General features: G+C 37.1%; 2 protein-coding genes across 2 annotated transcripts; one reads left to right on the top strand and one right to left on the bottom strand.

Moving 5' to 3' along the window:
• Window positions 1-1113: 1113 nt before the first annotated feature.
• On the bottom strand, window positions 1114-13032 carry LOC112755968 (DNA damage-binding protein 1). The gene is made up of 15 exons (XM_025804328.3): window positions 12593-13032; window positions 12057-12191; window positions 11849-11928; window positions 11664-11747; window positions 11303-11387; window positions 10787-10947; window positions 8728-10672; window positions 8038-8348; window positions 6670-6985; window positions 6371-6526; window positions 4524-4662; window positions 3300-3376; window positions 2957-3096; window positions 2078-2186; window positions 1114-1890 (listed from the first exon to the last, which is right to left on the bottom strand). The coding sequence occupies exons 1-15, from the start codon at window positions 12758-12760 to the stop codon at window positions 1696-1698; spliced, it is 4101 nt and encodes a 1366-aa protein (XP_025660113.1). The 5' UTR covers window positions 12761-13032; the 3' UTR covers window positions 1114-1695.
• A 5580-nt stretch (window positions 13033-18612) lies between these two features.
• On the top strand, window positions 18613-19134 carry LOC140173782 (uncharacterized). Its single transcript, XM_072198369.1, has one exon. The coding sequence runs from the start codon at window positions 18613-18615 to the stop codon at window positions 19132-19134; it is 522 nt and encodes a 173-aa protein (XP_072054470.1).
• The last annotated feature ends 1758 nt before the right edge of the window (window positions 19135-20892 follow it).

The raw sequence follows: 20892 nt of genomic DNA, 5'->3' as shown, positions 1-20892 counted from the left end.
TGTCAAGCAAAACAAAATCATGTGGTGTTGGATCTATGACTATGAGACGCTGACCAATGATGAGAGATCGATGCACTGCCAATCTTTAAGCCCCCGCTTTATGACATGGCCGAGGTAAACAGCTACACATGCTGAAAACTAAGTAACAAGTGTTCAAAATGGTAGAACCACCTAATTAAGTTTGGAATTGTTATTCGAAAGTTTCTCCACATAATTTTTGCATTAATCAAAGTAGAGCACAAGCATCAGATTCATAAACCTTCTATAAAATCCGGCAGGATAAAACTCACAAAGTTGCGAGTATTGGATAGAATTAGAGTAAATTACTATTTTTATTCATAAAAGATAAATACACTGACATTTCTATTCATAGAAGACGAAAATTGAAATTATACCCATAAATAGTCTCGTGTGTCAGAATTACTCATCATTAGTCTAGTGTTGACTTTGTTAATAACCCTTTCTATGGGACACGATAAAGCATTATATGGTTTAAGAGGTCATCATGTGTGGCATTATGAGCTGTGTAACCGTTATAAAAAAATTCTAAACCCAAAAATTTTTTAAATTTTGAGATTTTTCCCAAAAATTCACCCCAAATACCAACCATAGCTTTAAAAAATCTTCACATATATTCGTAGACCAGCGATGAATTTCTGAAAAATTTTCAAAATTTAAAAAATTTTGGGTTTAGAATTTTTTTATAATGGTTACACAGCTCACAATGCCACGCATGATGACCCCCCAAAACCACGTAATGCCATAAACATGCCACATAGGAAGAGTTAGTAACAGAGTCTAACACCAGACTAACATAGGAAGAGTTAGTAACAGAGTCTAACACCAGACTAACGATGAGGTTGTTTCGACACATAGAAGCCATCATTCATGAGTATAACTTCAATTTCCGTCTTCTATGGATAGAAATGTCAGCGTTTTCATCTTTCATGGATAGAAATAATAATTTACTCGTAGAATTATGCAGAAAAATTTCTAAGGATGTTCCTCTTAATCAAGTCTATAAACATCAATGTTCCGCTGAATAGAGCAATCATTTTATCTAAGTGAGAACAAATGATACTTCACTTGAGAGAATATGTAAGGAGCCAAAAATTCACACGAAAATGAACTCTTTTCTTTCTAAACTATTAATGTACAATATTGTAATATAAGACGACCCCCACCCGGCAAACACTGTCGCCGCTGCCACCACCACCCTTCTTTCCCAAGAGAAAAAAAAATGCTGGACATACTAATCTCGCTATTGTACAATTTTATTGTGTCGTGTCCTTTTTCTACTGTATAAGTTTCTGAAACTACAACAGATACAAGAGACTAACCATTTGAGAAGACTGAAATCTTGGCCCAACTGTCATGCCTGAGCAGCTTCGACCCAAACTCAACAACAGCATTAGATGGAGGCCGTGATTCTGCGACCAAGAAGCTTACCCTGTGATTGATTGTTAATACTACACCGCTAATTGTGGGATCTTGCAGCCACGGGTTAATAGCTCCTCCTCACATGTTGGTACTGTCTCATGTCATGTTCCATATCAAACACCATATCAAACACCACTTTGCAAGGGAAGTAACAATTTACGGCCAACAATGATTATGACTAGATATGGATTGTCCCGCTTTTCATTTACCGTTGTTAGGGGAAAAGAGGACCGGGCTAGAAAGGTGTATTTATGTTTAGTTCAGCGCATAATGAACTCGTTCAAGAAGTTGAACAACCTGATTAATAGGAACATGTGGAGGTAGGAGTGACTTCAAACTTGATTTTACCATTTCCGGTGGGTCGGATGATAAAATGATCTGTTGTTGCATGCTTGTCAACTCCAGAAACTGAGTCAACATATCACCGTCAAGTATTTTGGGTGTTCCGGCCTAAACAAAATGTAGTAGTAAGGCGAAAAGAGGATGAAATAATAGAAAACAAAAGAGAGGGGGGGGGGGGGGCATGGATTTGAATGACAAAAGATAGAGGAGCAAAACTCATTCTATATTCTTAATGGATCACATACAATAATTGAAAGCATGCCAGCTTTAACTAAATTCAATTTCTGGTTCTTACTGGATTTTCACGGCTGCGAAACTCATTATGATCGTTCCCAAGAATAGGTGCAGTCAAATGATGTACAGCAAGTCTTGTTTGCACTGCTTCTAAGAGCTCATATTCTTCCCTATACAGAAGATAAAATTCATCTTTTTCAGGTTTGTAATCCACCACATATTGGAAAGCCTTTATTGGCAGATCTTACAAATTGCCATCAAGGGGCCGTGACATCAACAAATAATAGTAGTAGCTCACTTAAAGAAATATGCAATTATCATGAAGACTAAATATACACAAAATTCAGATTGAAAAGAAAGGAGGAAAAAAGGTTAGAATAGAGCCCCAGAAACCAGTCAATCCACAAACCAACACTTCCCAAATGCAGAGTTCTTACCTAACCCCTTTACCATACCTCAATCAACTTTATGCCTTTATCCCGGTCCTAACCTTCCAAAAAGCTACATTCTTTTTTTGAACTTTTCTAAATTTGTTTATCTTCAATTTGAGCCACATTTTCAGGAGTATTCACATTCAAAACATGCCACCTCCTATACAACTTATGAAAAAAAATGTCTTCTCGAAACAGTAGCACATATATCTACAAAAATATATATACAAAAAATGTTTCCAAAACAAAAAATCTTATAGAACTCCTGTACAACTAATTGATTTTGTAAACTCCTTGTCATATGATCTTATAGTAAAAAACCTTATAAAACTCCTGTATATATATTTTAAGTAACAACAACTGTCCCATTTTATCCAACACAACTTTTTGATGTGAGTCAACTAGATACCAATTTGAATGGAACGTGTTGGGCTGCATAACTTGATCCACTAAATCAATTTGGGAACCCTTGAAAATTATTTAGGGGTGCTGCCATAATTAATGATTACCTTGATAAAGGGATGAAGATCATGATGCTTCCTAACAGAGTACTAGCAATAATTGTATTTTGTAGTGAATCAATGTTTGTCTTGGGCCAATTGGCTCCTTGCAGAGCATCATCAGCTGGAAGACGGTATGAATATGAACCCTGCATTATAAAATAAATTTCAAAACAAAACTTAATAAAACAAGTGCTAGAAACATTACATCAACGACAATAAGTTACAGAACGGAGCTTCACTAATTCAACATGTTTTATCATATATTTATTACGCCATAGTAGATCTGCATTCTACAATTCTGCTTTCGAATCAAATTTCAACAGAAGCTGATAGCATTTAAAGGATCTACCTTCTGAATGCTCATGGCTATTTCACCCATGAAATAAGCACAATTTAGTGACAAATTGCATTCTGGACTTGCATTATCTGAGACAAAAAACAGTAGCACAATGTGGTTATAAATTAGAATATTGTTTTCAGGAGGGAAAAAAAATCAATAAGCAAATAGCTTGATGCATGCTAATAGCATGAAAATAGGCTACGGTAAAAATGTTAAACACCATTGTAATATGAAAAATATGCCACATGAATGCACAATCTAGCCGCATTATAAAAGGAACTGTTCTGAGAATCTGACCAGGCAGGCTGTAGCCTAAAAACAGGCTGCAAGAAAACCAGTGAAACAGTTGAAATAATGGTGGCCTTTATGGTTAACTGGTTCAAAAAATTGATTAAAAAATTCAAAAAAATATTTGTATTTTATATTATTTTATTATATCCAGTTGAACTCCTGTCAAACTTTTGAACCTCAAAATTCACTGGTTCAATGACTAGTCCACTTTTCATAACCTTGAATTAAAAAGGTTGGTGATAATCAAGTTGAAAGAAAAGGATAATTAGCAAAGCTTCCATATTTGAAAACAAGGTCTTTCTCGATATTTGCAAATCAAATTGAATAATTCACAAGTAACTAAGAATATCACACTTTATAATATAGACAGGCATATCTTGATGAAATTGATTTGATGTTCTTCTGTTGGGTTCTAACACAACCAAATGTACACTCATGTATATTTTAGTTTCTAGCTAGAATTAGAATCACTCAAGAATGGAATTCTTTCTCATGCTTTGGAACGAAAAAAAAAGAATGATTTTAATTCATTTGGGAATTCCAATTCTCATGTTTATCAAAAGTGGTCTGATTTCCAAATCAATTCTCACAACAATCATAGTTAACATTTGAAATGTAAAAAATTATCCCTATTTATAAGTTAATGTTCAATGCAAGGGTAAAATTGTAAAGAAGAGAATTCAACTCATTTATAAGACATTCCAAACCAAAGAATTGAATTCAATTTTACTAATATATTAAAGTCATTCCAAATCATGAAATTGAGTTTCAAATAGAAATAAATTATTTTCTTAATGAAATAGAATTCTTTTCTCACATTAAAAAACTTTCCAAACACACTGGAAATAGTTCTTGGACACTGAGAAGATAAGATGCCAAACACAATGGTAAACCCTAAATTAGAAAATCGTTAAGGAGAAGCTGATTTAACAGAAGGCTAACCTTCCAAATGATCTGAACATAAAACAGCAATGCTTCCTTTACGATCCGAAACGACAGCCGTTTCAGCATCCATAAGAATGCAATCAGCAACTAACCTCAGCGATGGGTCAGAGTAAAGTTGCTCCAATTTTTTTGTATCCTAAATTAGAATTTATAAGTGAAACAGTTCACCAAAAAAGTGAAACACTTCTGCTAATGAAGAGGGAAAAAGATTATCTAAAATGTGGAGGTTTGGTAAAGTGGAAAAGTAAAGCTTTAATCACCTTAGAATTTGTAACTTTTATTATTTGTGAGCCCCATTGTTGTCAAACTCTCGATTTAACTCGTAAACTCATACGAGTTTACGAGTTTAGATATGGAATCAAGTTGACTCGGGTATAGACTCTACCTTGAGTAAACTCGGCTAGACTCGACTAGACTCGGTCAAACTCGTACAAACTCGTGAGTCTAGGACAGAGTTAGCGAGTTTGTATTTTTCTTCATTTTTGCTCGAAAAAGCGTCATTTTGAAACCAAAAAAATATTTTTTTATTAGGGTTACGATAACACTCCCAAAGAATGAAAGAAAACTCACTCACAACTCACTCATCTGCGTCGTTTCTCTTAAGTCTCACTTTCTCCATGTTCTGCCGCAGTCGTCGTTCCTCGTCGAGCTGTCGTTGTTCGCCTGCGTCTTCTACCTCTGCTCTGATTTGTGCCATTGTCTTTGCGAATTTTACCTATGTTGCCCTCTGCTTTGTATTTCTTCACATGTCCATTATCCGCAACTCCATCGTGCTATCACCGTTCACGAGTTCGACTACTTCTCTTTTAGTCCTATCTCTGCTCTAATTTGCACTGTCATGAAATCTATGACTATTTGTCGTCGTCATTTCGTGCTACTGATGCACCCTCTCCACCGCTGCCTGCTGCACCCTTGTCTTCGATTTGCTGTTTCTGGGACTTTACCCCTTCTTTTCTTCTGTATCTTCTATTTTTGTATGCCTTTTGCCCTTTCTTTGAGCCTTTGCTTCTTGATTTAGTTTTTTTTTGCTTTTTAAATTTTATTGCTTCTAATTTTAGCCTATTGCTTATCGTTTATGTTAGATGGCCAGATGGTTCATCCAGTCAAGGCTGATTAGTAATTAATTATTTTGATTAGAGTTATTTGATTATTTGATATTGTTCAATATTCAATTAAAGATTTAGTATTACAGATTTAGAAATTTTAATTTTGTGTATTCTATGTTGTATTTGTATAAGAATAATTATAGAGGATTTGAATCTGTATTTTAAAGTATTTGTTATAATGTATGCTATTATTTTAATTTATTATGTGTTTTAAGATTGATATTATTAATTTTGAAGGGTTAGAATTGAGTAAATATACATTATGTATGATATATATAAACTTCATAACAGGTGAACTCGTACGAGTCTATGAGTTAACTCGCGAGTCGAGTCTAGGTCAGCTCCACGAGTTTACTTAGACTCGCGAGTTTGACAACCTTGGTGAGCCCTACTATCTTAATTCAAGGGTGATTAAAGTCTTACTTTATCACTTTACCAACCTCCTCAAAACATATCAAGATAAGTGGATTTTTATCCTACTATGCCAAACATAGGATACAAAAATAATGTATAAGCATCCATAACTAAAGCAGAAAACCTAAAACAATATTAATGCAGAAAATGCTCTCTAATATCTCTGCCTTTCTACCAAGAAGATCCAATTTAAAGTAAACCTCAGAATTGAGCTCTTATTTCCATTTATCTTTTATTTTTCCTTTTTCTTTAAGAAAAAAAAAAGAAGGAAAAGTTGTTGGGGGAAGGAGGGGGGTCCACAATAGAGACCACAGTACCACTCACCTCGTGGTAGGAATAGAAAAGGACACCATCACGACAATCACCAACAGCGATTCTAGTGAAATGTACAGTCAATGATGTTACCAAGAAACGTGTCCTTCCCTGCGCAAACTTTCTCACTCTTTGGGGATTGTCATTTGGGAAACCACAAACATAAAACTGCATTCAAGAAAATATCTTAATGAGTAGACTATATAAGAACATAGATACAACTGAATGAAAAGAAAATCTTGAGAAAGGATGGGGTGGCAGTGTGGAAGTGACAGAATAAATGGACAAAAGGGGCAAGTTTCATGAATTACAGTATTGCCAGCTGATGCCAGGAAGTAACGATCAAGATAAGGACAGATTGCAAGCACCATTCCCTGCCATGTATTGCCATAAGCAAACCGGAACTGCCATACTTCATTTTCATCTAGTTTGATCCCATCGGAACTATTATCATCGGGGCTGCTGCCAAGACTGCTGCCTGATAACTGTTCGGGAGCATATGTAACAGTTTCATGAAATGGTGAAGTTCGTAGAGATGATGATCCTGCCTTTGAACATAATGTCATTGAACCACTATCTGAATTTTGCACATGATCAAGGCAAAGAACAAGAAGGCGACCCCTAGCACTGCCATACAATAAAAATACAGTAACCAATCTGACATGTATACATTTCCAAAAATTATAATTATTTGACAATGGTATGAACATACTATCTCGATTCCGCTAAGGTCGGATTCTATACACTGAAAATGCTTGCTAGCATATACATAGTAGAACAAATATATTGCTAGAGAGAATTCAGATCATTTGAATATCTTCATTGCAGAAAAAGTTAGTTAAAAAGTAATGACTATGCAATACTAATTAAAGAGGTGACAGAATTGAGTTTTGATGGCTGTATTCCGAAATAATCATAGCTAACCATAGACAAGGATACAGAAGAGAAGACCCCATTAGGCAAAAGATCAGCTCAAAATTATGATTGTTGGTGCATGAGTAAACCGGTTGACTTGTGATGTTTAACATCACAGAGGCCAAACAGCTTCCTACATGTTTTTATAGATTCAATAGTTATTGTTTAAATGCAGTTTGGGATACTCTTAACTCTAGTACACCTTATCGTTATTTTACAAAATTCTAATAGATGATAGTTTGTTAAACAAGCCAGACATGCCACATACAATGTTGCAAAAATTAAAGTGCCCTTCAGTTTGGATCAATCAGGAAACAAAAATACATATTAAGAAGAATAGATACCTCAAGCAAATGTATAATACCAGACATCAACGACGGAAAAGAAAAGTTTTAGGTTATAAATATTAGGTCCTATATTCATTGGGAAAAGCATGTGCTGTTGATGGTGGTTACTGGTTACTACTACGAAATGCTTATTTCTGAAATTTTACTTTACTAAAGATATTGCATTATGCACACTTGTGAGACCCAAAGTTGTGTAAGTCGCATTATACTTTTAGCGAGTTGAGGTGGGTACACACCATGTCACCATGAAAAGAAACTTGCAAAAAGCTCACTGACAGCTTGGTTCGTTCAACCCATAAAAGCTAGATGTAATTCAAGAAGGACAGTTCACGAGCAATTTCATAGTTCGAGGCAGAAACACTGACAACTGATACAACTTAGAAGGAAAATAGAAAAGAGGAGAACTAAATGGCATACCTCTCAGCTTCCCCACTGGGCATTATGGCCGGACCAGAAGACAGACTAGTTCCAACTACAAGAGCCTGCTCACTTCCAACCCTTACTACTTCCATGGATTTTCCTGTTTCTCCAGGTTCGAGTCTAAAAGATGAATGCACTGTCCCACTTGTGGGATCCACAAAACATATGTCAGACGAGCATGTACCATAATTCAGTCCAGTCCTCAACACAAGCAACATCCTGCTTTCATTGTGATACAGGATCTTGCGTAGAGTGCCTTCTAAATGAAACTTCTGTGCATTAAGTCTCTTACTGTGCATCATCTCCACCTAAAGCATCACATGATGAATTAAGTAAAAGTTAAAAATAGCAATTTACAAACAAAGAACCCACCATGAATCAGGAATGATAAGATAGTAGTTATTTCCTAAATCATGCAAATGAAATAACAAACAAGAACAAGTAGTAGACACCATGAAAAACATTTTTTATTAGCTTGCATTTTTAGCCAGCAACTTAAATCCAGTGCCAGACAAATTAAACTATTTCACAGTAATGATAACACATGCTTATATCTTAGTACTTCTCTCTGCATTGAAATCTCTAATGTAAAGACGCCTTTCAGTAAACAGTAAATAAAGAGAAACCAAAGAATAAAGTAATAAAAAAATACAAAAATCAAGCACTACTGGAGAATGATTTCCTTACAAGATGTAAACTGTTTTCTGCAACAAATAGTATTCCTTTAGGAAACTCGATGGAGCAAACAGGAGTAACATGTGTGGATGGCTGAAATGAAATAGAAGTATAGGAAAGGCTGTGTCTTGCGCTATGCAACAACCAAGGTCTCTCACATAGAACAATTATATCAGCATCAAGCGAGTCATCCAAGGGCACCAAGAAAACTGGAGTAACACCAATACGACGAATGGCAATCAACTGAAGCACGGAAGGCAGGTCATTTCTCTTGTCAAAAGCATTGGCCACAGAATTCACCAAATTTGTGGAACATAAATCAGCATTAACCAGAGTCAATGGTATTGAAGATGATCTTGTTGGCCACTCAAAGCGAAGAAGCATTCCATTCCTCAATCCAGCAAGAACATAATACTTGTCAACAAATACAAGCTGCACAGCTTCAGGTACACAGCCACTTAAGGTAGTCCCCATTGTATTTGTTAATGAAATTGTCCCACAAGCAACCACCGTAACTCCATCAGGAGCACAAGACAAAATTTCAACAGATGGCTTGTGTGTGCCAATAACAAAGGTTTTATTGATGTCAACTCCACTAACAAGGGAAGAAGTACTTCTATTATTTGCAGAAGAAGATGAAATTGGTTGTTTCTGCTCAGTTTTTTGTCTAGGGATGGAAATGCATGACAATTCATTCTGCAGTCCTAAATGATGCATTTCATAAATTTCATAATGATAATCTGATAGCAACCTTACCCCTAGAATAAACAAGAAGCATGGGTTAGAGGTTGACACAACTATCAAATTGTGCCCAACTGCCCCCAAATTGATGGTCATGTTATCTGGAGACCAAGATGTGCAAATAGGAGAGGACATGGATATACCTTCAGCATGAGCACCCTTGGTAGGCAAACAAAGCCTAACAGTAGATTTGTGGATCTGGACAAGCAGACCATCACTAAAAAGGCCACATGCCAAGGTACATACATTAGGTTGGAAACCAACTGAATCAGTCACGTCTGTAAAACTTAATCCAACTGACAATATTCTTGTCTGCTCAACAAATGATAGCACTAGAAAAGAATGATATGAATCAGTAATTTTCATTCGAACAGTCCAAGCACCATAGACCCCTTGATATATGGGAGCAGTCCTAATTAGCTTGTCTACACTGATACCACTCCGAATTATCCTTAACGACCCCTCAGGTGCCTCACCACTGCAGGCAAACACTTGATCATGTTTCTCATCATGATAATCCACAACTGCCATGTCCAGTATAGGTGTAATATTTTGAATAGGGTTTGTATAGCATAGCCTTCCATCTTCCAATTTCAGAACCATGCCATCTCCCATTTCTATAAAGGCAGCTATATATCCACCTTTAACCCACAAAAGTGCTTTACAAGGCATACCTTTATAAAGACACTCAGAGATACTAACTTTAAGGCCATCAGATTCAAAAAGAATTTCAATCATAAAAAATTCTCCAGTATTTACAGACAAGATCATCCTAGGATCTTTATTATTTTCAGGTTCCCAACTCCATGAGCATACATACTTGAAACTTGGATTAGTACCGGCACTGTCATTGTCTATGCACATAGGATCATAATCACTCAGCTCCAACAAAGCACAGGCAGCAACATTAAAGCGTTCATCGTCAACATCTTGTAATTTACAAGAGTCCTCAATATAAGTCTGCTCCTCCATGGCATTGGGTAAAAAGTTTAAGTTAGTCCTATAGACGCAACATGGGTTGCAAGCGTCTCTTAAATCCATCAAAAGAGCATCACCTTCTCTGAATAGAAATGCAAGTCCATGAGAGTTAGGAACTTCAACAATGTTAAGTGCTAGAAACCCAGCTTCAGCTTCAACAAACTGAGAAATGACAGAGATTGTACATGCTTTAATATTCCATTCCAACAGTATCAAATCATTTTGAGGTTTTCCCCTCCTGCCAGGCCAAAAAAATGTACTAAGTAGCTAATCATTACAAACAAAGCCAAAAGAAAGAAAAGCTGATTTCAAAAATAGTCATTTTTATAATAAGACTTACAAACAATCATACCTATTTAGAACAACAGCTAGTATAGGATTATGCTCCTTGTTTGCTTGCTTGGAATCTTGTGAAATAAAGCACATGCTCCAAATAGTACCACTTAAAGTGCTTCTGTGATTACTTGTAGAAATACTTGCAGTCCCTTCACTTTCAGTAGGATACATTATCCTCTGGAGTTGAGCAAATGAGACCATGTAAGTACATTTCTCCAAATAAAACAATAATTTATCAAGAATAAGCTAACTAGGAAAATCATAAAATTATAGTAATATATATTGCTTCAAGTATGAGAGCTTTCGAAAATGAGAGAGAGAGAGAGAGAGAGAGAGAGAGAGAGAGAGAGAGAGAGAGAGAGAGAGAGAGAGAGAGAGAAGGTGTAAAGAAGAGACCAGGATAACAAATCCCTCCAACTTGCCCTACATGTTTCTATCGTATAACCCATAAATCAAAAGACACACAACCTTTTACCAACACACCCCAATATGAAGCCTATCTAAAATACATAATGGCAAAGCAGTTCCAGACCTCATCAACAATATCATTGCCAATCCCTGACACAGAAAATAGAGCCAACCGATCTTCATATGCACTGGCAGCAACAAAACAACCACTGAAAAAGACAAACATGAGAATTGGAAATACTCACAATAGTTTACACACTTCACATTTGTCCATTTTAACATGGTGCATTATATTTTGAAAGCACATTATTATCCAGATTCCAGATAACTAGAAAATTATATATCCATTCTATTAATAACAGATATCACTTATAGTTAGTCAGAGAAACCTATATGGAATAAATAAGACAGCATATATATATATATATATATATATATATATATATATATATATATATATATATATATATCAGAGAAAACATCACCTAGAATCAACTGCTAGCAATCTTCCAGGGAGATCCCTTGTGTTTCCAGGACTAGATAGATGAACATGTGTTACAGGGAAAAATCTACAATGATGCATAAAATTGCATTAATGAACCAAACTGGAATCTCAATTATCAATAATAGACATACAAGGAAATTTAGTAGAGATAAAGAGAGGGTTCACCTGTGCATTTCATTGCAAAATGTGAGGAATGAAAGCTTCCCAGAATCGGATAAAGCAATCAAAAGATCTTTACCCCACATCTACAGACCAAGAAAACAAGCACCAACTAAGGTTCTACTTTGGCCAAAAGGAAACCCAGGAAAAGGAGGGGAAAAACAATAAAAGACCACAATCAGCTTGAGCTCACTACAGATGAAGCGATTAATACCTGTGGATCCCGCATTTGGAATTTGGCATTCCATGGCAATATTGCAAGATCTTTGATTATGCCAAAAACAGGTTGATCACACACTGATTGTACAATCCCATCCACACCAATGACCACCAATTCTATTGATGTCTCCTGAAACATTAACAACAAAATACATACTTCAGCTGAATTAAAGTATTTGTGCCTAATTCAGGTTCATTCCTTTCCCAATTTCCATTTCCATGATAATCAGTAAGTGTTATGCTTCAGTTAGACACCAAATAAATCAATAAATAACGTGCAATCCAGCATTTCCTTCAGCTAGCATTTCAGTTCCAATTACCAGATTCCCTCCGACCTTAATGAACCCTAATTCAAAGCTTAAGACTATAATTAGGAAACTAAACCAATGTAGCTGAAACGAGTCACCGCAAACAAATAAAAGCTTGCAATTCAATAACTCTAGAAAATCACTGCAGCATCAGAAGCCAATAAGACAGAAGATTCTGAAGGTAAGTAAATGGAGTAACAGGGAGAGAGAGCGAGGGTTGAACCTTGCCGAAAACTACGTCGTTCGATGAAGGTGAACGGATGTGACCATAAAGAACCTGAAGAACGGCACTGCCTCTGAGAACGCACTTAGAGAGATAGTAGGGCTTCGTGGAGGGATACGAAGACGGTCCTGGCTTCGCGGAAGAACACTCTTCCTCCGAAACCGCCATTGACGATAGCTTGAAGCTTGGAACAGTTTAGGTTTTGAAGATGAAGAAAGAAACAAAAATTGAAGTGAGGATTGGTGATTGGTTGTTGAAGAAATTTAACTAACTTCTCATTTCTCTTGCTACCATCATGCATACTTCATTTCATACTCATTCAACCAAAACGAAGAGGGTTTTCCAGACATGCTCGATTATCATCAACTTACACGACTACTTAATTTAATTTAAAATTACAAAGCTCCAACAAAATGAAAAATAATACTTATGTATTATTTGGTTTTACGTGTAAAGTTGATTCAATTTTTATTTCCAATTCTATTTCAACTTTTCACTTTTACGGAATTTTAAAATTAAAAATATTTAGAGTTGAACCTATAGTTTAGTAATTAGTATTAAATTTAATTATAAAAAAATGAATAATTATAAAATTAATTGTGAGAGATCACATTTTACTTTCTCAATTTATTAAAAAAAATTGAGAGGATCCATTCCTGATTAGATCGGAGGAGAATCAATTGAATATTATTGCCAGGTTAGGATAAGATCACCGAACCAAAACAAAATAATGGTTTCTAATTCAAGAGTTTACGTGGAATTTTGAGTAACATATTTGTTATATATAATTATTTATGTATTTTTTTAGTTTAAATTTTTGAGATAATAATTTTATGATATAATATATTATAAGATTTAAAAATTTAATTTTGATGTATTGTTAATGTAAAATTATTTTATACGTATATCTAATTAAATAACGTCACATTAGTAAATATAACTAATTTTTATATTGGTTAATGAATTATAACTCAAATGGCATAAGCTCCCCATACTCAAGTAAGAGGTTGTGGGTTCGAGTCTCCTATCTTTGGTAAAAAAAAAAAAAACTAATTTTTATATTGATTGTGTAAATAATCATTTAAAAAAAAAATCATAAACGACTCCTGACAATTATATCGAAGGACAACGAGATTCTCAAAGATTCTCAACAAAAAAACACCATTTTCAATCCTGATCTTTATTTTGATGGGACTGACATAAAAAATAAAAGTCAGTAGTCAGAAAAAATAGTTTTTTTTTAGAACCTCGTTGTTTCTTTGAAATAATTGTCAGGAGGATCAGATTGGATATTCACCCTTCAAAAAATACTTATAATTAAAATGTTTTACATTGTGAATACATACAAACTAAACTCAATATATTAACGTATGATTAAAGGTGAAAACTCAGGTGCAGTCGACTTTAGGTGAAGTTGATAGTTGAGAGCCGTTGGATGGTTTGACTGATTTGACTAAATTTTCATCTAACGACTCCCAACTATCAACTTCACGTGAAGTCAACTGCATTTGAGTTTTCACCATGATTAAAACTTATGCAAAATTCATATAAATTCCAAAAAAAAAAAGTCTACTCAATTTGGGGTTTTAGGAATTATGGCATAAGGATGAACTCATCCTAAGTTAATATCCTAATTTCCGGTTTCAAGAGGCCAGGTGTCGCAACCCCGCTAATATTAGGTGTGTGAATTCTCTTATGCAACGCCCGTGTTTCGCCGGTCTTGCTTTGCTTTAATCCTTCCAACCAGTTGATCTTTTTTACTGTTGACAATGCTACTATTTTTCCTGTTGTCATTTATTCCTGACGTCATACCATTTTTTAGTTTTTGTCCATGTTCTCCTTGCTCTCATAGTAGCCATTAATAAGAGCAGAAGAAATTATACAACTTATTTCTAACCAATATTTAAAGCAGAAGATAATTATATTATATTACATTTCTATTACATGGCTATTATCTATGTATTTATTTATTATTTATCCATTTATCTGTTATCTATTATTTATGCATTTGTTTATGCATTTAAGGAGAGCCACACTAACAGTGTAGGAACTCACACCAACTAAATAAACCATTCTACCGTTTACAGAGCATTTCCTCCTTCGTGGCTAGCAAAGAAGCTCATCATCGATTTGGAATGTCCCGAGCAACAGTCGAAGAGGCTGCTCACGGCTTCCGTGGTGGACATTGCGGCGATGAAGTCAATTTGAACATCTCTGCCCTGCCAACCGACCTGATTTTGAAGATTTTCCTTTGTTCCGATGGAAAAACCATAGGAAGGGGAGGTGTATGTCGCGTGATTGGTACAATAGATTGAACCGGGCGGTTAATATGGTGACTCATTTCAAATCGGAGGGGGGGGGCAGACGATGGTTCTTCACTTGGACAACCCCCTCAAAGGTGCTGACTGTGGGAGGCTTTTTATGTTCGTCTTTGGAACTCGTGTCGCTGCTCCTCTTGACTGGACGTGGTTTTCCCTGGTGGGAACAGACACCGGCAAGCTATGTGCAAGATACTCAATAGATGGTCGTTCGAGTTCATTGATCACTTGGGACCCGTTCGGTTCCTGGAGGTTTGTTATTGCTGATCCTGGGTCTGAGGGTTACCACTTCAACTAGCGTGAGGAGTGGTCTGCTTACGCCTTTCGCAGCATGGTGGGTTGTGATGATTATAAGATTCTCAGTCTCACAAACCGTAACCTGACAACTCCTGGATACGACGTGCAGATGTATCTTTCAAGTGCAGGTCAGTGGAGCCCCGCGGCGCGGACCCTGCAAATGATTAATAGACTGAGCAGTGGGTATGCCGTGACCAGCAACTGTGTTTTTTGGGTCAATAGTGAAGGTAGATTTATGAAGAAGCCGGTCTCTATGGTTCGATACGCCACCATGGATTCTGCGTGAGATGAGATAGAAATAGGCGCAGCGGCATGTGTGGACTATTCCACATTTTCCACGTTGATTGGCCACGATGATTATGTGGATTTCGTTACCTATGAGCGGTCTGCTTTAAGGTTCGGAGTACATGTGATGACCATCAACTTTAGACCCGGTGGCGCAATGGCGTGGGGTCGGCATCTCTTTATTGGCGTCACTAACCTGACGGAAACACCCTGTCTGAAGATAGGTCGCGAGCTCCTCGGGATCAGCCATTGTGTCCGTGATTTTGAGGGTGTTGAGTCGTCGCTTGATGCTGTCGTATCGGAGGCCAAGTTCCGATCCATTGGTTTGGCTGACAGAGTTGTGACGTTGATTGGAAGCGTGAGATGGCCTGGAGTTGTTTGCATCAAGGGTTGCATGGGGTTTTCTCTAGAAGTCTGAATATTGCTGAATAACGTGTTGTTGTTTCTGCGTTGTTTTGCGCTTTGATTTCTTAAGATTTATGTACGCACTTTCTGAACAAGTTAGTGGTTTGCCAATTGTAATCTTTTATTTTGGCCCCCGAGTTGATTGCATTCTGTCCCCGGGGGGTGATTAGTTCCCTATGATTCAGATCGTTATCTCCATGTCTCTTGACCTATGAATGTTTCATGTTTAATTTATATTTTATAATTCCCACTGCATATTCCCTGGTTATTATGTAATGTGTTGTGTACTGTTTATTAGTGATGCCGGAACTGGATTTCGTGGTTGTGATAATGGCTGGTTGGCCCGGCAGCTTGTGTTGCGGTTACTTTTTTTCAATCTTTGCAACTTAACATATTTTAGTCACAGCCGGTATATGTTGCTTTGGGCTGCCGTTTTGTTCCGGCCATTTCAATACAAAGACATTAACTGATGTATCATGATATTTTCAAGCCTTACCGGTCTTTTCTACTGACATGGGCCCAATCTATTCCCTTTGTAACTGTGGGTTGGGTGAGCATTGGCCCACACTGATGTTGTGACCTTATCCTCCTGCAGCCACGCTTCATTTCATTTCCACTCCAAACCCTTGAATCGGCCGTCACTCACCTCAGTCAGGTCGGCACAGCAAGCCGTGTCTGTGATTGCTCCGCCGATTCTTCTTGTGGCCGTTTTTATGGATCTTGCTCCTCAGCATGGCCAACACACTTTCATTTTCGTGTGACCTGGGTAATTCCTGATTCATCTCTTCTACTGGTTATTTACTTTATGATTTCCTTTTCACAATGTTTTCACTAATAAAACCTCCAACTTCATGCATGTAAAATTCTTTTGTTTCAACTATTGCAGGACGATCCCATTAGTTGAATCTGAATAATTTATTTGACCTCAACTGTTAACACCCTCGAATTTAGTTAATACCTCTTGTGCGCTGCAGCTCCGGCTTTTGTGCGGCAATGCTTACTTCAGGAACTTTGAGGATATACGGTTTGTTGGCGCTGCTTTCCTTAACTATGGCCTCCTCCCTGCGCAGGTAATTTGTCAATTGTTCTTTTTGGTTATAATGGTAATAGTTATAATACCATCAAATATTATTCATCCTCACTATTTCGTCTGTTACGTTGTTAACAGTAATTATATCCAGAATACATTTTAAGGTGCGCTGTTGATAATCCCTGCTAATCTGATTTAGGGTGAATAACTTTAGCTATTAAGGATTACCGATGATCTTTACATCGGTAAACACGCTATTAAATCTTATCAAGCCATGCCTTTTTATCTGTTGCTGTCCCCCGCTAATCCAACATTGGCTACCTAACTTTTGCTATTCACGTTTAGTGATGATCATTAAACAGGTAAACAACCGATTAGATGTAATCAACCAACGCCTTTAATCGTGCTCCCAGTAATTTTTGTCTGCCTAATTTATTCTTGTGCCCCCACTAATTTTTGTCTGCCAAATTTATTCTTGTGTTATTTACTGCCATGCCTATTTGTTAGGCCAGCATTTACATTGCACATACATTTACATATACAGATACGCTTTTGAAATCTTCCGCAGCGTTCATTTTTTACTATAACGTGACAGTATCTTTTTTGCTTGGTTCCCATGTATCTCTCCATTTATCATATATCCCCCCGACTTGCCCATTCATCTAATCTTATCTCCATTTCATTATTCTTGGTGATTCAATGCAATTAATTACTTTAGCTGTGTTCCATTTTTTCTCATTCATCCTGTTCAACCCTGTGAATCTCTGGTGACAAGACCTTTTCCTACCTGGAGTAAATGAAGTTGAATTTCCATCCTTGCTTCAACATTTACTGTGAATTTCATTTAATGATACTATATCTTCTTTCAGTCATACTTATTTCAGGGGTAATTAAACTGAGTAATTATCACAGCTATTTTTAGACTTCACACTACTTGTTTGCTAACTGATCTCATCCAATGAGTTGCATTTATTGACTACCTGTTTATTATTCATTTTCATCGGGCTTTCTTCCAGAGGTGGGAACTTTTTACTCTTCAATTTTTTTCACTTTGGTTGAGGACTGCGTATAAAGTGCTTCCTATAGTCTCTGTAATTAATTCTGAACCATCGAGATATATTATATATTATATATTACATTATTATATTTTATATATTATGGTCATTATCATGATTATTAATCGTTGTATTACATGCTAAATATTTGAACTGGGTCATCTACTAAGCCGTCTGATCATCACATCAGCTGAGATTCTATGTACTCTGCTTCAGGGGGCCCAAATTTTATTAATGACCACCGCTTGGTTGCTTGGATCATTGAACAACATCTGCTTAATTTTTTTGTTTCGTCACATTGTCAAATTCTAAACAAGTTTGCTTTCTCATTTTATTCGGTTAATAGGGTCATACTATCAATTGCTTAAGTGTTTAATTTAACTTACCCAATTAATTTTCATGAAAAGAATCACAAGGATCACATTTGTCCTAGCCACGTCACTTAGGAAGTGTTTTTGTCATTACATCTTCAATATTTATTGATGTCAATCCTTTAGTATATCTAATCCAGTGTCTCCTTCGGTATCCAGGCCTGGGTGGCCCAAATAATATACCTGACTACGGCTTCGGTTTCCTGTATCTTATAACAATACCAATAACTATGGTCACCTGGAATCTGAATTATACACAATGAGCACCGAGTCATTGAATGAGTTGAATTGTTCAGGAATTTTCCAACACCGGTTAGTTCTTAAAGTCGGTGTTCTTGTGATGCTTCTTCGCAATATTGACCAATCTAATGGACTATGCAATGGTACAAGAATGCAGGTTAGGCGTCTTGGTGATCACATTATTGAGTGCGTCATATTAGCAGGTCGAAATATTGGTGAGGTTGTATTTATTCCCAGGATGAACATGTCACCTAATAATGATACATTACCGATCAAGTTTACTCGACGACAGTTTCCGGTTGCGCTTTGCTTTGCGATGACCATAAACAAGTCCCAAAGTCAAACGCTATCAACCGTTGGCGTATATCTTCCAAGGCCTGTTTTTACTCATGAACAGCTTTATGTTGTGCTCTCTCGGGTCAGCATGCATTCTGGACTGAAGATATTATCTGTTGGTTCTAACGGCACAGTTTCAGATCATACTATTAATATTGTCTATAGAAAAGTTTTTTTCGGCTTGCTTTCTAACATTCTGCCTTAAACGGTTTCTTAGTCATGTAGTCCTTTCGTGATCTTCTCCGTAAGCAGCTCTTTTATTTCCCCGTGCTTGGCACGGGTCTTAAAACTAGTATGTTCTATAATAAAGTAATAATCTACATGTCTATGTCTATATTTAGGAATAAATATTCACATTACTACATGAGATTAAGATATATGGTGGGATGATACTTGTTACGATGGGTAACCGGAGATTAATGGGCTGGACTCGTTAGGTTGGCCCAATCGTCTAAAGAGGGAAGCCTTCGAAGGGAATCACGTTCCTGGGTCTCCGTCCGACTTGTGAGTATGAATGAGCGGGGGGTGGTACCTGCAAAGACACTCCGATGCCTAAGTTAGCAAGGGAATAAGCAGGTTTAGAGAGTATTGTGACTTAATGATACCTGAGGAGTGTCAGTGTATTTATAGTGATGAACCCATAACCACCGTTGGAGTAGTTCCACCATTTAAGGGGGAATAACCGTCCCTTTATCTTAGGGAGGTTGGGATGTGGCTCCTGGAAGTGGGTGGAGAGATTTTAGGGGCAGTTACTCATTTAAGTGAGTGCTTATCTGCCAGCTAATCTTCGTTCCCGACTTCTTTAGAGCAAGTCGTGGCAAGAACCGACTTCGTAGGTCAGAGGTCAGTGTAGGGTGAGACCCAATTCCTTGGATTGGGTCTTTCGTTTGGACCTAGGCCTTAGCGTTGGGCCAAGGTATGAACAGTGCCCCTACCCGAGCCCAATTTTTTTTAGGAATTGGGGTCGAGTATTTAACTCAGGGCCATAGCCGACCTGATAAGGAATCGATGTGATGTTTCAGAACCGACGTGTTTTTTAAAAATTTTCAACAGTCGCGTCTAATCAAACGTCGCGTCCGTTAGGGATTTGTGTATTCATACGCGGGGATCAGTTACATTGGAAACGGTGCCTATCTTTAAATGACGGCTTCCGTTTTTACCATTATGCCCCCAACATTCTTATAAATAATTTTCCCTCTCTTTCCTTGTTTCATTTCTAAAAACTTTCACACTTCCTCTCCTCTGTTCGGAAGAAGCTTTTGCTCGAAGGAATTCTCCTTTCTCTGCCCCTATCCTTCTTCAAGTAAAGGTTAGTTTTCCTCTACTCTCCTTTTACGAAATGCTTTCATTTGCATGCCTTTTATTTTAGAGAGGAGGGTTGGTTTGTAGGTTTCTGTTTGATTCCAGGCCCCTTAGAGACCATGTTTTTTATTCTTTTCCTTTTTTTTCCTTTGTAGGTTTCACTAATCCTTTTTAGGAAAAAACGTCTTCCATAGAAATTCTGGCTCAGTGGGTGGATGTCACGATTCTGGGGGAAGAACCTTTTGTTGATACCGATTTTATCATCAACCTTCGCACTCATCATAGGCTCTGTACCTCTGATGAGGATGAGCGAAATTATGAACTGCTTGCCCCGGGTCCGGAAGACCGGGTTTGTTTCGGGAGGACTTTTGAGGCAGCCCCTCATTTTTTCTATATGTATGAGAGTATGATTACTCGCCTGGGCGTTTTTCTGCCTTTTTCTGATTTTGAGATTCCTGTTTTATGTCATTGCCGTGTTGCTCCTACTCAGCTTCACCCTAATTCCTGGGGTTTTCTAAAAAATTACCAGTTTGTCAGCCACGCTTTAGACTTTCCGACTTCTTTGAGGATTTTCTTTTTCCTTTTTCACATGACCAAGCCCTTTAGTGGGCAAAATAACAAGCAGCAGTGGGTGTCCTTCCGAGCTATACAAGATCGGAGA

Source organism: Arachis hypogaea, chromosome 6 (genome assembly GCF_003086295.3).
Source record: "Arachis hypogaea cultivar Tifrunner chromosome 6, arahy.Tifrunner.gnm2.J5K5, whole genome shotgun sequence".
Lineage (NCBI taxonomy): Eukaryota > Viridiplantae > Streptophyta > Magnoliopsida > Fabales > Fabaceae > Arachis > Arachis hypogaea.
The sequence above is the reverse complement of the archived record's forward strand: the minus strand, read 5'-3'. Positions and strand labels throughout refer to the sequence as shown.

Excerpts from the sequence above, each read along its gene's own strand:
- LOC112755968 (XM_025804328.3), bottom strand. The coding sequence starts at position 12,760 with ATGGCGGTTTCGGAGGAAGAGTGTTCTTCCGCGAAGCCAGGACCGTCT. Across the intron at positions 3,097-3,299 it reads TAGCCATGAGCATTCAGAAG|GGTTCATATTCATACCGTCT; the intron begins GTAGATCCTTTA and ends TTTATAATGCAG. Across the intron at positions 2,187-2,956 it reads ATCTTCATCCCTTTATCAAG|GGAAGAATATGAGCTCTTAG; the intron begins GTAATCATTAAT and ends TCTTCTGTATAG.
- LOC140173782 (XM_072198369.1), top strand. The coding sequence starts at position 18,613 with ATGAGCACCGAGTCATTGAATGAGTTGAATTGTTCAGGAATTTTCCAA.